The following is a 19,009-nucleotide window of genomic DNA, read 5'->3' on the forward strand; positions in this document are numbered from 1 at the left end:
TGGTTGTGGCAATCATATTGTCATTCACTTTTAGTTGCCCAACCAAATGATGAGGATTGTGTAGCTTATGACCCCCATACAAGTTTTCCGGTTCACAATATGCACTATGATATGAGGCTGATTCGTCATCACTCACTACATGATAAGCAGCATCATGTGTGCTTTCATCCATGCACACCTCAACATCTAAGGTACTGCTGCTTTGTACCTTAAAGGATGGCTCAACTGATAAGGTAGAAGTTGCTGGTATGACAGTATCTTCACACACCTCCACTCTCAAAGTAACTGCATGCCCATCCAAAGCACGATCTTGGGATTCCGTATCAACATATGAATCTTCTAGCTTGTTTTCAAAGGTCTGATCTGGAAAATCAGACTCACCATGACATGAATCCTCCACATACAATGCATCATTAGTACCCAATTTCTGAGTACTTTCATGTGACAATTCAATAGGATCATTTTGCACATGTGAAAATACTGTTGTCTCATGCTCATGCAAAGTTTCATCATCGCTGTCATGAAAATCAGAAGTAGCCTCTATATTAGAAACTTCTTGAGTCACCTCTTGCAAGGATGATGTAGATAAATCATTACCCAAAGCTGTGCTAGTGTCTTCTTGAATCAAATCAGCATGTCTATCAAATTCATCATATAAATTTCTGCATACTTCATAGGAATTTGAAGATACCAAATCATTTTGATGAAGAGTTGTATCATCCTTATGTGTAGATTCTCTATCCATTTCATGTGTAAACAATTCATGAGCTATAGTGTGATGTTTCTTCCTTGCAAACTCTGTCTTATGGCAAGGACTCGGGTGCAAATCCATGTAACTCATGAAAGGAAGTTCCTTCTTAATTTTTTGAGGAAGAGTGCTATACTCCTTAAACATGCTAATCACTTCTTCTTCTTTGTTTTGTGGTGTTCGACCTTTGCTGGTAGGAAGTGAATTGAATCTTTTAGGCAACCCAAACTTTGAAAGCGTTTGCTCTAAATGCAACAACTCTCGGCTGAGCTTGTATTGTGATTGTTCAAGTTCTTTCAGTGCCTGTTTATCGCTGAACAATGTTGTCATGTAGCCCATTTTCACTACCCAACTGAAAATCAAATCAAAACTGATTTGTACACAAATGATTTTCCCACCAATTGAATGCAACCATCACCCAACAGATTGGCAGGAAACCGCTCTGATACCACTGTAATATCCCTTGGCTAATCTGACCCTGTTTTGCTTATATGAACACCAAGGAATATTGTCAAACATTTGGCATACAATGTTTGAAGCCGCTATAGTGAATTCTTTATTTGTCTTCTTTGGGTTTGTAGGCTGCAAATGAAGTTATGGAAAGCTTCTAACAATGCAAAGTTGTTATAGAAATGATATACTAGCTGTTTTAGACCTTTCCACACATATGTAATGACTGAAATTAACTAGTACAGCTAGTTGACACTAAGACAAACACTTGTCATGCATCCGAAAGTACACCTACAGCCATTAGGCATTTAAACAAACAATTGGCATGAAAGCTAAATGGTTGATCAACGTAGAATGTTACCATGAATGTGGAATATGCAAATTATATTTCCATTAAACATATGCAACCTCCAAATATTTCATGATATAATCATAATAGAAAATGATGCAATGAAGTAATGATTTTCTAATACAATGACCATAGATAGAAAACCTGGTATTTCAATGGCTGCCTTGATATATTGGTTTGATTCTCCTCATATGCAAATCCCTTGTCAAATATATATAGCTGTTCAACCTTTCTAAATCCCCTTCTATAGAACTCCAACTACTGTAGCGCACTGTTCACGGCACTGTTCATGCGCACTGTTCACGGCACTGTAGCAGCAAGAACAAACTTGCAATCTGCTCTTAAAACCTTGAATAATTTGTTGATAATCTCTCCCAACAAGAATGATATAACTCCATGTGCCAAAGAAGGATGATTCACAACCAATTATAAATGTTCTCCAACAATAAACTTCAAACCCTTGTAGAAAACTTCACCAATTTGCACAAATGAAAGAACTGAAGTATTCTTTCCCACAACTGCAATAATTCAGGTGTTATTTCACACCTTCAAAATTGCTATCAATAGGAAGTTTTCGTTTCCTATGATCAAAGAAAATTGCGGAAGCCCTAGGCTCCACAATAAAAATCAATCAAAATACTATTCATCAACTGGATGCCAAGAATGAACTCTTGCCTTTCCTTTTATTCTTTCCTTAAGAGAGCTCAAACACCTTCCTGGCCAATGTGGGATAAAAGATTTATTCCTACACTAAATTATTCACTTAACGCACTTTATTATATTAAAGTGACTTTATTATTATAAAGTTACTTTAGAACTTTATAATAATATTAAAATATTAAATAAATCACTTAAGTCACTTAAACTTTAATATCTCTTGATGTACTTGTCTGATTGCTAAGCCATCTGAGCCAGGAGTCGACTCTCCCTGTTCTCCATGTGATTGGATGCCTGTCTAAAAATAGAAACCCTGAATAGTGACTTACTATAAATAGTAAGTATGTGGAACTGAGTCTAGAAAAACCTGTGCAAAGGCCAAAACCTGAGTCCAGCTGAAGAGTAATGTCTCTAATCACCAAGTAATTGCCACACGAGGCCCTCTATCAATAATTGTTAGCCTACGAGGGTCAAATGATAGGCTAATTCTTACAAACTCTGATGCTCGCAAAATGGGGACATTACATCAAAAGTTGAAAGAGCATAATGTATCTATGACATTCACCCTAGAAACAAGAACAGAGGAAGGAGAAGCAAGTGTGAGTGAGAATGCTTTTCATTCCAAGAGATCGAAGAGAAAGGAAGGACCTGAGAAGAGATAACCTTCCAAGAAGAAGCAAAAAGTAAATCCTGATCGTCCGCCGAGTACATCTTCTAGGCATGAAAAAGAAACAAGTCAAAGAGAAGATCAAAGATAGATAGTGTATGAGATTGATGAGTCTATGGAATCCATGGTGCAGAATGATAAACAAGGTAAAGGACAAACACCTCAGAATTCATCAAATCAATCTCTCCAGGTTAGGGCTAATGAACAACAAGAAGGAAGGAATGATGATGAAGCAACATCCCACTTCAGAGAAGATAGACCTCTGCCTAAGGAAATACAAGTGAGGGAAAGAAAGTCTTCTATTCCAAATTGGCTAAAAGAAAGACTGACAAGGGTAGTTGTGGTCGAAGAGGAAGAACAAGTGTTCGACCTGGAAAGTCTCATAGGAAGTTCTCATGAAGAGATAGAAAAGAAGAAGGCTACGACGATGTCAAAGGTAATTAGAGATGAAGCAGGATCCAGAAAGGTACAGATAGCTACACCAGTGGTGGACAAGTATGAGGATGAGATTCTAGCAGAGGAATATGATCTAGAGACATTTGATCTTGGTCCACTTACCTCTGAGCAGGCCATGGAAGAAGCAACCGATTCAGTGAGAACACTTAATGACAAACTCAAGGAAGAAATAGAAAAGAATAAGAAGATAGAAAGAGAGGTTAGTGCTTGGAGAAATTACTTTAGTCATCTTAGTCAGCCATTGAGACGACAAGATCCAACAATATCACCTTTGCAGGCACTTCCTCCCGAATCGGTAAATGAGGCAAAAAAGATGAAGAACTTAGCCCAACTCATGAGTTCTTGGATTGATGAATCTTACAAATAAGCCATTGAATTTGCAACAAGGATGATGAAGACAGTCCATCAGGCTATCCAGGTTCTTGAGATCATTCATAATCTATTGCTAATTGTGGATGCATTCGCTCACACTAGGGATGTTGTCATCCCCGTCTTGCAAGCAATAAGGAGGACATCGAGGCAGATTCTAGCACAAGAGAAGATAATAGATGGAGAAGCCCATAGCCTTCTGCAGTGGTCAACTTTGCTCCAGATGAAGGAAGTTCTTTTCGAAGATATCAATACCAAATGCAGCCGAGTTGAAGACACCATCCACCCTATTCAAGACAAAGTGTTTGATATATTGTGTATGATCCTTGACAGAAGGATTGAGATTGAGACAGATGTGGATGTGCAAGAGTTGGAAGACAGGATCAAGATCATTTTTTGCAAGGAAGAGAACATGGTCACAGAGGAGCAGCGAGGTCAGATGTATGCTACTATGTTCCTGACTAAGAAAACAAAAGAGCTAGAGCCTGGATGGGAGATGACTCCTCTCACTGCTTTTGATCAAGTCCTCCACATGGAAGAATGAATGAAGAATATTCATGAGATTCCAATTGCTGAGATTGAGAGGATTACATCCAAATTCATTGAATATGCTAGAAAAGAGCATAGGAAAGGGAACAAAGTTCTAGATGAAAAGTTGTTATAAAATCATGTGGCAACTTTATTCCCATTGGGCTATGTTTCCTCGTTATTTTTGCCAATTCTTATTGGCTATGGATTGATAATGTTTATCTAAATGGGGACTTTTTTGTATCAAACCCTAATTAGGGTTTAGGTGTCAAAATCTCAGCCATTGATCTTCTTTTGATCCAAGCTATTCATTGTATTTGAGAGTGGTATATAAGCCCTCACTCATTTCATTTTAGAGGTTAGAGAGTTAGAATTTAAAAAGAGAAATTAGTTTAATATTGTCAGCAGCAGAGAAATAAGTAGTGAAGAGAAAAAGTTGAACAATTGTTGTTTTCTTTGGCTATGAGATCAATGAAATATTGAAGTTATGGTGTTTTATTGCAATCCTTGTGGCTATTTTCATGGTTGTTTATCTTCTTGAATCACTCTTAGTAGAGATAGCATTTAAGTTTTAAGATTGAAGGATGAATGTTGTGCTTGATCTTTGGTAAAACTCAGAATCCAAACCACTAGCTCCTTACTGATTGTAAGTAAGCCCTGTGTGGTCAACTAGAGACATTAAGATTGTTTGAAAGTTCAATCATTGTTGTGGTATTGATATGTATCTTACTGATAGTATCTATCCCATTGATGATTTGAAAACCACTGAATCCCCTTAGAAGATCGCACCAATTCCAGTGGAGTTGTAATCCTTTGGCAACACTGAAATTGGTAGAGTTCTATCAAGACCAGTCCTCATTGACTCGTTCTTTAGGATTAGTTTAAGTATCACCTCCTTAAAACCTTTATCCTTTTGATCTTTTTGAAACATCAGTTAGTATTAAGAGAATCTTGTTTCCTCATTAGATAAGTAGTTGTACAAACAAGCTTTCCTTGAAAGTACGTAAGGCCCCTTGTAAAACAGCAAACACAACGACCACTGGTGCTTATCCACGAGTAGACATCCTACATAACAGAACCTTGAAGTTTCTCCGATTGATTCTTCTGCAATATCTTCAGCATTCGGGAACTTTACTCAAGAGAGGATAAGATACCTCTAGGTATTTTAATCTATGTTTGGTCGTGTACAAAAGACACATCAACAGGGTGGCGGTAAGGAGTGGTAATGACAAGTTTTGCTCCTTCTAATTCAATGGAGTGTTCAAATCCCCTTTTTGGGGGTAAGCCCGGGGGAATGTCTTCGAACACTTTTTTTGTGTCTCCTAAGGATGGGTTGTATATCACTATGAACGATTTGACCTTCTCCTTGATCATGCCTAAGGATTTTCTCCATTTTATTACATGATACTATCTTTGGAGAGCCATCGGGACTTCCTTTTAATGTTATCTCTCTCCCTTCATGTTGGAAGCATATCTCCCGATTTGGACTATCCATGGTGAACCGTCCCAATGAGTTTATCCATGGCATCCCCAAGATGATGTCATTCTCTAGGTTCACCACAAAGAAGTTCCTTGTAATTGTATGCCCCCCAGGGTGACTTCCAATTGAGGTATAATTTTAATGCACCTGTCTATAACTCCGTTGCCCATGATCACTTCAAACCCTCCAAACTCTTGAGTTTTTAACCTTCTCTTTGCTGCTAAGTGTTTGTTAATGAAGTCATGTGAGGCTCCTGTTTCTACCAAAGCGATTACTTTCTGTCCTTTGATAATCCCTTTGAGTTTGAAGCATCTATTCTCACTTCCTTGAGTGATGACTACCAAGGTGCTTGGTTCTTTGTTTTCAAACCTGGCCCTTTTATAGGGTCTTTCCTCATCTCGTATCTCTTCTGTGTTATTTAATTGTCCTCTTTTATATTCATGGCCTTTCCCCCATGGGGCCTTGCATTTGAAACATAACCCTTTCTCCATGAGTTCCTCTCTCTACTTACATTGGTGATTCAAACTCCAAGGTTTCTTGCAAAAGCGGCAGGGTCTCTCTTGACAGTCCCTCTGGGGTCCCTCATTCCTATGCGGTGTTTTGGTTGAGGAGTTCTTGGGGGCACTAAATTCGACCATCCTAGTTTTCTTAATGGCCTCTATTAAATTATGTGGTTCCAAGGGTTTTACAAAAATTTTAATAGTCTTTCAAGCCTTCTAAAAACATGTAAGTAAGCCTTCTCTGGGATAGGTCGAGGACCATTACTGATAGGTTTTGGAATTGGTCTATATAGTCTTCAATGGTTCCTGATTGCTTAAAGTGTGTCAACTCTTGGAAGTACCATTCGGAGTCTTTCTGGTCAAACCGGCTAATGAGCTTTTGGGTAAACACATTATAGGTGGAGATATTTTTGTGTCCTAGGGTAATGAGACCATTATGCGACCAATTATGGGCTGCTCCGGTTAAATGGAGTATGGCAAATTTTATAGCATCTCCTTCGGTCATGGGGCTGTACGAAAGGTATGTATCTAATTTTTGGACCCAAGCTTGGGCGATATCCTTCCTTGACCCATCAAAGCATGGTAGGGACATTTTGTTGACTTTAGCTTTGAGGTCTTTACCCATAGGCTTTCTCCTTCTACCTTCATTAGTCTTGGACTCACAGAAGTCCTTGAAGGAAACCACCCTCTGAACTTCTAACTCTAATCTAGCATAAATTTGTGATGCAGAGCATCATGAAAAACCAACCAAGAACCCCAAATCAACCATGGAGTCCCAATCCTAGGGTGCTCAATGACCTTAAATAATCATTAATCTGCAACCTTGATATGTTTCAGGCATCTAAAAAGATTATTTTCAACCAAACAATCCAATATCAAACATTTCATATCATTTATAACCCTTTAAACATTATTCAAGACCCAAACAATGCATCATGCAATTAATGACAGTCTAATAGACCCGTACTCTGTTATTATTAACTTTCAAACCCGACCATATTTTGAAGATCTCTTCAGTGAGGTTGTAGAAAACTAGGTTTCTAAAACCATATTCAAATTTTAGAACAATCCAATGGTGTATTTAAGAGTTATGGTCTCTGCACCAAGACCGTTTTGACTGTTACAAAAAAAACAAAAATTCTTCATTCCCAGTCCGCCTAGGGCATCAAATATCTCATAAAATACTTAGCCAATCACATTGAAACTGAATTCATTTTAAATATAATGCAACCCTCTATAAAACACCAAATTTACAACAATTTCCAATGGTGCAATCAAAATATTTTAGTGAAACTCTCCACAAACCCCAATTTGGAGGGTGTTTTGACAGCTTTCACCAAATCTTGCATAACTTGCTTCAAAATGGTTTAAATTGAATGAAACCAAAGGGAAAACAAATTTAACTCATGCCATTATCATATCCAATACATTTCCAATGGATACAAATGATTTTTCATAAAGAAAAACGTGAATGATCAGACTGCTATACCCAGAAAACAATGTGGAGTGTGTAAAAACTTCAAATGTTATTCATTTCCTTCCTCCAATCTTACACACACCCATTGGATTCGACCAAATGATGGTTTTTGTAACCTCCACACATCCATATGGCAGTTACAACTAACTCAACCACCTTTAGACCAATCAACAACCCTTTTACAACATTGCAAAACATGAGTGTTTTTTGCTTGACAACATTTAATGCCACAAATGGCAACTTTGATGAATATGAACTCCAAACTTGTAAGACTTCACATGAACTTTTCAAATACATCAAAATGGACTTCAAATGAGCTTTTACAACCTTTTTACCCTTTCATGACTTGTTTATACAAATTTGACCTCATAAACTCAATCAGGACCTTATTAGGACAACTTGGACAACTCGTTACAATTGGCTCTTTTAGCCTTACATATGACCTCATAATGACTCAAAATACATTAAAATGACCATATAAACTCAATTATGAGTGAAATGATTCATGGCATGATCTTTAACCTCCTGGTGTACGTTTAGGTTAGGTGCTCCTCCACCAATTTGGGTGATTTCTTCCACCCCAAGTGTGGTTGGTTCCTCTTCATCACTGACATGTTCTTCTCTAGGAAGAAATTCGGGAATTGTTTGTCTAGAACTTCGACGAGATCATTCGTCATCGCCATGATTAGAGTGTGTCTCTCTTCTAGGGTTTGGAATATCTCTATTGTTGTTGTTTGTACTTTCGAGGATTAATTGACTCATTCTTTCGAATTTCTCATTGGTTTGCTCCATGAAAGTCTGAAGTTGTTTGGCTAATTGATCGGCCATTGCTTTCGCACCTTTCTTTCTCTGATATGTGATCATAAACTAAGAATCCTTCCCATAGGTTGGCAGGATTATGCTCTGATACCACTGTAATGTCCCTACTAGTTAGAGATCATTGCCCTGCAAAACAGATTGTATGAATACAACAAGTATATATATATATATATAACTAATCTAATTTGCAATTAAACTTCAATTACTTAATTAACACTAATCTCTATTCTTATTTAATAAAAAGGATATGAGTGCAATACTAGGACATGTCCTTAGGCGGCTGTGAAGCTTGCCTTCTTGGAACCCATCTTCGTTCCAAGCCATACAAAGAAATAGAAAGTTAATTCGATTCTTGTCTTGCATGTAATTTCTTACACCCAAGCCATACCAGGAGATCGAAGGTTGATTCGATTCCTATCTTGCATGTAATTTCTTACACCCAAGCCCTACCAGGAGATCGAAGGTTAATTCGATTCCTGTCATGGATGTAATTTCTTACACCCAAGCCACACCAAGGAAGACCATCATATATGATCAATTCCTTGCCTTGGATGATGCATCTCATCATCCAAGTCTACCAGAGAGGACCGGCTAGATCCATCTCTTCTTGGATGAACTTTGTCAACCAAGCCATAACATATATGCATATAGATATTCAGTATATACTGCCTACCAGGGATTATCATAATCCGTGAATTAGACTACGGGGATTTCCCCCCGATAGCCTCCATCATATAATCACATTATTGCCATTCATTGATATACAACATTTCATAACAATTCATATTATCAATATCATTTGAATTATAATTCATATTATCATTATTACTTAAATTCTAATCTTGTGACATACAACATTATGCTAAAATTCTGTAACATACAACATTGTAATAATGATGACATAATTCTGTAACATACATATTATAATATTCATGACATAATTTCGTAACTACACATTATAATAATAATGACTTAACTATTAAAGACTACAAGTATATTTATATGTGTGTGTGTGGCACATACATCCACACACATATACGTACCTGTGGCGCTTCTGCTCTTTCTCCCTATACTCTTCCCTCTGCCTACGCAGCTGTGCTTCTTAACTCTCTATATCCTCTCGTCTACCTTCTCTTTTTCCCGTATTACCTCTCTGTTCCCCCCATTCCCTGCGCTGAGGTTCTTCCTTTATACCTCGTGGAGGGGAAGGGTTGCATCCATCCACAAGTCCCTTCCAAACGAAGGGATGTGACGCTGGTCGCAGCCTAGGCTGCGACTACCGTCGCATCACTTCGTGCGGGGGGGAAGGGTAGTCCTGATGGCTCCCTTGTATTTGCGTAGTTCGTAGTTTTATATGACTTTGTATTTAATATTTTAATTTAATAATACTTTCCTTATTATTTTATATATTAAATATATTGACATTTTAACCATTTACTTAATAATACTTTTTCTTTATTATTTTATATATTAAATACATTAACCTTTTAATCATTTATTTATATATTACCTTAATTAGTTAATCAATATTCAATGATTTATTTCCTCTTTAATATATTAATATTATTTAATGAATTTACATTAGGTGATACCGTAGGGGTTATCACACACACTAGGTTGGAAACTCTTCAATGGAATTTCCTTCTTTCTTGGCTCCCCCTATATGTGTAACTTGGTTATCTCAACCTTCTCAACTAGACTTATTTTCTCACAGCCTTTAACCCCTTGTCTATATAGAAGATGAGAATAAACCCTTGTACATCAGCCCTTAGAGTCTTTGCTACATAAATGACATAGTCATACTCTACTCCCCCTTGAATTTTTTTTCTTATCATTGTCTATTTGTGTTGCAAATTGTAAGAGAGTTTTTTTGGGCTTAAATGGATCTTTTGCATATTTTTTGAGGGGTTTGGAACAACATTTAAATGAGTTAGTCAATCTTGTTGACCTTACTACACCCCTACACTCCCACTCCCAAAGGAAACCTCATTGACAGCCATACTTCTACGACCTCTACTCTTTTGTTGCATTTGAACTTCTCTTCACTCTCACTACCCCAACTGCTTCTCATTGTTTCTTTTTGTTAATAATATAAAACACAATTAAAAGTGCAAATTGAAGAAAAATAAATAAATAAAATGCTCTCCTTTGGTGTTTGAAAATTCAAAAATTTATAAAAATATCTAAGGAAATTGAACAAACAAATAGTAGATGGTAAGCTTCACTCGAATGTAGTGGATTTGATGCTCTATTGCCTTCTTCATCATCGATGTTCTCCTCTTTTCACTGCTGCTTATTTTCCTACTCTTCTTGACAAGTTGGAAAATAATAAAAAATAATTTTTTTGTTTTAGTTGTTTTTGAGGTTGTTTTAGGTTTAGGTAGAGTTTAAAAGGGCGTGGGTTGTGAGCCTACCTATCCCTTTTTTTAATTGTGTTAGAATTTTTTAAACTACACTCAAAAATTGTCTAGGTTGTACATCCCCTTGGGGTCCCTATTCTTTTTTAGATGTTCCCCATATTTAAAAAAAATAGTAGGGGTAAAACCATCCCTGTGTCCTTCAAATGCCCCCTACAAGGATCAAGTGCATTTAGGGCAGGATACGCATCACTAAAGAGCATAGGTAATAACACATCCTATTTGCCTAATAAACTTACAACCACCAATGCAATTTCCTCATACAATAATAAATAACCATGAACATGTTCCAAAGTGTGTTTGGCAAATTATTCTCATTTTTTGGTACCTTCATTTTTCTAACTTCAGAAAGGGCAAGTTTTATAAATAGTATTCATTTCCCATTATCGAGAGACCAAACATATCATCCAAGTATACAAAAAACATCAAAACAAATTAACAATATAATCACTTTGTGCCATACATACTAGAATTAAATACAAGAGTGGAATTTAGTGTGTTATCGATTTCTCTTGCAAGCTCTTTCCGGATCCCATCCTCCAATAGTTGCTTAGGATCCTGCAAACAAAAATATTTTATGTTAGATATCATATTTGGTATAGGTTGCAAATTCCAACGAATGAAGAAGAAAAATATAATCCATCCTATACTAAGATAGATGATTTAACTCACAATTATGTACTCCAATTCAGACAAACTCAACAAGTTATTTATCTACTACATTTGTTCCTTACTTCTAACATTAGATTGATGAAAAACAATTTCTTGGTCTGAACAGATGTTAATAATGCAAAGTACTCTGTTAAATCTAGAAATTATTTACTTGGAAACAACCTAAATTCATGGTTACAAGTTCATATAAACATGCTTAATATCTTCAAGAGAATCATGGACTCGTCCCAAACTATGATCATAACAATCGCATTACTCTTCCTTTCTCGGATTCTATCAATTTTAATGCTTGATGAGTTAACTCCAATAATCAAACCCAAAAATTATTTCATACTACATGAAAATATGGTGATAACTAGATGCCAAATAGAAGCATATGAGTCATATACATCCAAAAAATCAATGATATAAATTAACACAAATGAATATTGAACTTCAAAAAAGAAGGTTCTTTTAATGATCTATTTGGTCAAGACCATTACTACATAAGAATTCCTTCGTACAGGCAACTATACTAAACAATGTCTTGAGAAATTCCTTTGAATCATATTCCATTTGTACGCTGAGTTTTATTTATTTCCCCATGTATTTGAACCCTTGGCTTCATTTACTTCTTTGCTTGTCCAACATTGAAACTATCTCAAAACTAGCAGTGTTGAAGCTGTAACCTTTCTTGCCACTTGTTCTATGGGAAAACTCACAAAGTGGACAAATGATCACAAATCAATATTGCTAAAACTAGGGACAATATACACCTATCCTTATTCTAGACTACTTAGGCTACTCATTTCCTTGACTAAGAATAAGAGGATCTTGGCAAAATTGCATGGATCAAAACATGTGTGGAGTATAGTAAAAATATTTGCTATTACATATACAACCATGATTCAATCCTCAATGTAAAAAGGAAATATACAAGCAAAGAGGTAGCTCATCATAAAAAATATCACTTTGCAACAAAGTTTATCATATTGAAATATTTGTTCTAGTCAAAAGCAAGTTTGGAGCGCATGTTTGTTGGTAAAAAGTGGTCTACATCATCATCACATTAGAACAACACAAGAGCTGTGTGGCTAATTAGGTGTTTGATGAGCATAGTATTGGAAAGTTGTCATTTATGACATTAATGAGTTTTGGACAGAAGACTTCATACTTGTTTATTTACGTTCAGTTTGGTTATGGTTAGTTTGTCTTATGCAAAGACAAGTCAGCAAATGCAATGATCAAACAAGAAAAAATAGTTATGGTGTCATATCCCCTAGAAGCCTAATTAATTCCTTGCCTGACCCCTAGCCCTGTGGTAATTTGGATTAGGGGTGGATTTCATGATCAAACTATGTTAAATGAACCCATATGTATGTGTGTGCTAGTTATGAACGTTTAATGCCATTACTAGGGAATGTTATTATTATTATCATGATTTTGTTAATTTAATGCTTTGATTATATTTTATGACTAACCTGAACTAATGAATTTGTGGAGCTGTGTAAGATTGACATTTAGTTGCAAGTACTTGAGGTGCAAAGTGAAGTGGATTTTGTGATCTGGTGATTCGAGACAAACTATTAGGTTTGCCATTTTAGCATCTATATTGGTCACGAATTTTTGACCACCTAAGGTTCATCTTACCTAGGACTCTAGTCGTCTATTTAGTCACGACTACTATGATATTAAACTTAGTCTCTTCTAGCCAAAAGCATTGAATAATAAATTTGCAAAATAATTAAATGAATCAATTAGTATATGTATATGTGTATGCAAGTTGACAATTATCAATAAAACCTAAATATATGTATATATATATATATAAACTAGATGAGCATAAATAAATAACTAAATAGTAATAATAATAAGGGTAATGCATACGACCGTAAAATAAAAATATAAAATATTTGAAAGTAAATGTTGTAATATTTATAAATGAGAAGGGAAATTAGAAAAGGCAAATAAAATTATATACCTTGGTCTATAAAGGAAAAGCAATCAAAACATAGCGTAAAAGAAAGAAAATAAAATAAAATGTGACAAACAGGAGTCGCGCATGATACATTCAGTGAGCCATTATTTCTTCCACGGCCAAGAGTAAATGGTTAAGTCTTGGGCATGGTGGAAAAGCTTGGCCATGCCATTAAGAAGCATGCCAGCCCTCAAATGCAGCAGAAGGTTTCAGGTTTTGGGAAAAAAAAGACATGGTGCCAATAGAAAATAAAAACCCTACGACCCCCTTGATTAGGGAAGATATCTTTGGGGAGAGGAGAAGAAAATTTGTGGGAAGCTCTACTTGAGGCGTGGGAAGTAAAGAAGGGTTTCTTAAGAGGGCAATATTGTATCTGGACGTGGTTTTGGTGTGGTTTGAAGGTGTTGCACACCTCACACCAGCATTTGTAGGTCAAGAGTACTGCCAAAACAACAGGTTTTGATTCTTTGGCTCATCCTTTCATTTATCTAGAAAAAAAAAAATAGAATGGAATAAAATATAGAACTGAAATTTTGACAGTTGTAGCTTGTTGCTATTTTCTTAGTTATTAAATGTAGAGTAGATTTTCCATTTTGAAGAGGATTTCATAGTTAACAGTTGGTATATTCAACCAACATAGTCATGTCTAGAAATTGCTTGAAATCATCTTTTAAATTTATTTATGTTAATTGTTGCAGTCACTTATTGCCTAAGCACCCTCCCTAGGTTGCTCAATGATTTATGTTTGTTTAAAAGTTTGATAGTTGAACTGAAATAAAGAGATAGATGCGTTAGTTCATGAATGTGGCATAATCTTCATGATGAGCTACCACAGCCACAAGAAACTTATTCCCTCATATTGATGCTTTAGAAAATTAATTTGAAAGGGAACTCTAGGCTCATATTTTCACTCATACTTTGTCCAGAGATGGATGAATTTTAAAATAAAGTAGAGAATATTCACCCAGCTAGCATATTTTTACCTTTCTAAACTCAAAACCACCACCCATCTCATATTGTTTGCTGCAATTTGTAAGTGTTGATTATATGATGTAAAATAAGGAAAAGAAAAGAAACTTCCTCACTATTAGTACTGAAAATAAAATGGATTAGAAAATTATTGACACTTGGGCAAAATCTTAGTTGAGGAATGACACATATCTATATTACTACTTGCTGCATTATAGGTTATCCACCATGACAAATCAATCATTTTATGCTCATAGCTGGTTGAAGCGAGTAATGTCCTCATATAAATTACATACAGCATTAAAAGAGTTAGAACCTTATGTTGAACTTAGTCTCTCTATGTTGGAACTCATAAGGTAAAGCCACATCTAGTGTATGCATAGCAACTTATCATGTGTTTTGCACAGCAGAAGGTAATCTACCTATAGCTTCTTTAAACAATATCAAAATACTTAAAATCAGCTCTTGGATTGTTGGAAACCATAACCTTACTCGTAGTAGTCTATTTATTCATTTGGATGCTCATTTAAGACAAAGGAACAACCAATAAACAATATAACTTCCGTAGTGAAACCATAAACTATGAATATATGACTGTTTGATGTTCGGAGGGTTTAACCATAAAAGGAATATTAAATTGAAGAAAGGATTAAAAGGGAATGGTCTCTATGGGTAAACAATTGTGGGAATCACTACAATTAAAGTGGAATGTGAGAAGAATTTAAATGGTATACATATAATCAGTAAAACTGAATTGGTTCCATTTATGTTCACTTGGTGGCCTTTGGGGGCAAGTAAGTTCCATTTTCAACTCCTACTTAGCATTCTAGTTCACCAACCAATGCTGAATTTAGACTCAGAATAGTTGCAATAATTATAATCCAAATGTTGGGTAGAGGCCAGCGGTCTCGGGTTGCCCAAGGAGATATTGACCTTATTGGCTTTTGTTTAGACAACTTTGGAACCTACTGCTGGTTGGAAGTTGGCATAATATTTTGGGTACAAGCAACTCAATGAAACTTTCTTAACGTAACAACTTTAGAATTATAACTGAGCCATAGAAGAGGCTGGTTGGGAAACCACCTACTCCCAACTTAGGATTCTTTTTCCAGTTATAGCACTAAACTAAGTACAGGTGCTGACTTTTACGGCAATAGATAGAGTTAGGATCCTATGAGGGCATAGGTAGAGTATAGTATTCCTCTAAGACGTAGACTAGTCCTCTCTATTTGAGGTGATCACCGAGGGATAAATCCTATGAACCGTTCTAGATAGGCTTATCCACTCGAGATTGACAGTAGTCAAGGTGCGTATTGTGCCAGTAGACTGTCAATCGTACCCCTAGATAGCGGATGGATGTCGCTAGTTGCATGCAGGCGAGGGATATCCGTGATGACCTAGGGTAATTGAACGGATTCCGACTGGAGCATGTGGGCCTAGGGGCTAGCAGCATGCCGGCAATGGATGTCCCTGTTGCTTGGTCGTCTAATGGACTGTAGGGAAAGGAGAATTTCTAATGGGAATGGATAGATAACAACCAAGTAATCTCTTAGTATGGAATGACATGTTTTATGTATTTGACCCTTGAGGTAGTCAACAACTTAGGTGTTTGGTCTTTAGGAGGTGCACCAAAGCAATGTCTCTCTCTCACCACGGGCCACAAAATCCACTAGGAGGGGTGGATAGAGACTAATCCACTATGGAGAGTTCACATTGCACCTCAAGCGATCCAAAGGAAACTATGGATAAGTAGCCTACACTACCTCATAGAGCTCATAAGGTATGCTTCTAGGTTTTGCTAGTTGTTTATCTCCATTATCATTTATGATATAATTTAAATGATGAGTTATGACAACTTAATTGATTGTTGCACGAAATGTATGTTACGTATATCATGATCTCATGAATTGATTGGAATGCTAAGGAAAAAAGTGTCCAATTTGGATCCTTTTTGGGTGGTCGTTACATATGGTAGAAGCGATGTCTTGATGTCTTAATACAGCCAACTTTGATATATTGACACATTGTGGTGTTGTGACATATTCACACATCGCCCCATTGCAAATGTGGACCCCCACTTTCTTCACTTTCCGGCTTGGTGTTTTAGCTTAAGTTGTCTTAGCTAGCCAGTAGATTTTAGTTCGTTAGCCTTTACTTGTGTGAGGGGTTTTTCTCTTGTCAATCTGGAGGGAGTGTGTTGGAGTTTTATGAAAGTGCTTGTCCAAGTTTAAGGAATTTCAAAGTTGGAATTCAATCGTAGGTTGCAAAATCAAATGCAGATTTGTCCTTGTTCTATGATGCACATTTTGTCAAAGTCCAAATGGATATCGATTTTCCCCAATCTTGATGTGAAATAATGAATTATAATCCTCGAGCGAAGTTGATCCGAGTGTTCATCATTTGAAAGTGGAATTATGATTGGATTTGTGCATTTAGATAATGAAGAATGCAAAGCTTTTGTGAGATGGAAGATTGTTTTTGAGATTTCATGGATTCAATTTTTGATGATTTTACTTCAAATCCTTGAATAATTCTTGATTTGTCCTTAAACTTGGAACAACCTTCCTAAGTTACTCTCTAATCCACATTGACGATTTAATTTGATTTCTAAATCCTTGAATTCAAATTTTATAGAATCCTTATTTTTGTACAAGTTATCAATAACTTACCTTGATTCTCCTTAAAAATCCAAATTTTTATCAATGACTCCTTAAATTCTTGGATTTTCTTTCACAATTCCACATGAGGATCAAATTTCCATTGGGATCAATTTTCCTTGTTTTCAAATGAAAATCCATTGAAGAAAAATCCTTGTTTTTTATCAAATTCTTGAAATTCTTGGATTTTTCCCTTCAAGACAAGCTATGAGAATGAAAATTTCACATTTTGACCCTTAATTTTATCTGCATGAGACGTGGATTTACGACCAAGAAGTGTGAAATCCGGATACAAGAAGCATTTCTGATGGGTTTTTATCCCTATTTTTGGGCAATTTTTTTTGGAATTTTGGTTTGTTCCTTATGCAAATTCCAAATAGAAGGTGTAATTCCAATCCACTTGCAGTCTTTAAAACCACCTTAAAATCGGAATTGTATCCCTATTAGGATCGATTTTCCTTCCAAGGAAAACATTAATTCATGAGGTCCATATTGAAATGCAAGTAAAGTCCGGATGCAAGATGGATTTCCGATTCAACTTTGTCCTTATTTATGGCCTAAAATAGGGAATAAAATCTTTCAAAATGTCCTCATTTTGACTTAAAATTAGCATTTTCATCATCAAGTATCCCTATGCAAATCGATTTCACTATGAGAAATGAAATTTAATCCTTAAAACACCCCAAAATAGGGATTTAAATCATCTAAATTGTCCTTATAAGCATCGAATTTCCATGAGCAAAAAATGGCAAAAATCCACATGAAAGTCGAAATTCCGATCCCCTTTCAACTTAAGGTTTTAATCATTAAACAAGGCAAATTTTGGATTCAAAAGGACAAAGTCTCTTAAGTTGGCTCCCTTCCAAGATAATTGAGTATTGCCATAGCCGACCCCCTTTGTGAATCATGAGAACCATATAAAGAGGACATCAATATTTCATTCTCCACATTCAAACACAAATTCAATCTACTTCTGATTTTAAAAGGCAGAGCAGACCTGTAGAAGAGAAGCAGAAATATAAATCCAAATTTAAGAGGAGAAACCAGACTTTGTAACAAATGAAAATTGAAGAAGAAATATCAGATTTTGAAGTAAGTTTTCCAGATTTTAAGCATATTTTATCCTCAAAATCGCAAGGAGAAGTCAAATTCAGATCAAACAAGTTCATTCCCAAGCTTAAAAAACTTTATTTCCAAATTGTTAAGGGTCTTGACATTCATGAAGTCAAAATAGGCATTTTATGTGAAGGTTGATTGTCATGAATGAATTAAGAATCTATATGCTTCTAGATTCTAAGCATTGAGTCTAAGTACAGGTCAAAAATCAGCTTGTCAACTCTGATCCAAGTACAAGTTGTGTAACTATGATATATGCATAACAATTGACCTTAAACTTTGACTATCGGGTGTCAAAAGCACACAAAAAATACTGAGAGGGGGAGGGGTGGGGAGGGAGGGGGCGTGTGAATCAGTATTTTGAACTTTTAGACACAATGAAATCACATAAACAAAGAGATAGAATAGAGAGAGCAAATATCAACAAGGAGAACACCAAATTTCACGTTGAAAACCCTTTTGGGTAAAAAACTACAACATATCAATAGCTTTCATTAGAAATGGGCACCAACCCAAACTACATAAGTGAGAAACAACTCACAGAGAGCACCAACTCTCTTGGAAACACCAACTTCATTCAACTGAAGCACCAACTTCAGTTTTCCCACATACTCAAATGCACCGAAACATATCAACTAGTTTTTGGGTTCACATTTTTCACATGCAAAAGTTGAAGCAAATTCAACTGATTGCAATTTTTGTATGCAAATGAGACTTGTGA

At 36.0% G+C, this 19,009-nt stretch overlaps 1 protein-coding gene across 3 annotated transcripts in view; it reads right to left on the reverse strand.

Annotated features, from left to right (window-relative positions):
• Positions 1-19,009, reverse strand: part of LOC131072079 (uncharacterized) — a 358,141-nt gene that overhangs the window by 191,103 nt on the left and 148,029 nt on the right. For all 3 annotated transcript variants that reach the window (XM_058008113.2, XM_058008112.2, XM_058008114.2), the window contains exon 15: positions 11,385-11,475. In XM_058008113.2, the coding sequence (XP_057864096.2) occupies positions 11,385-11,475 (91 nt within the window). The remainder of the gene's footprint in view (positions 1-11,384; positions 11,476-19,009) is intronic.

The sequence above is a fragment of the Cryptomeria japonica genome, chromosome 3, assembly GCF_030272615.1.
Source record: "Cryptomeria japonica chromosome 3, Sugi_1.0, whole genome shotgun sequence".
Lineage (NCBI taxonomy): Eukaryota > Viridiplantae > Streptophyta > Pinopsida > Cupressales > Cupressaceae > Cryptomeria > Cryptomeria japonica.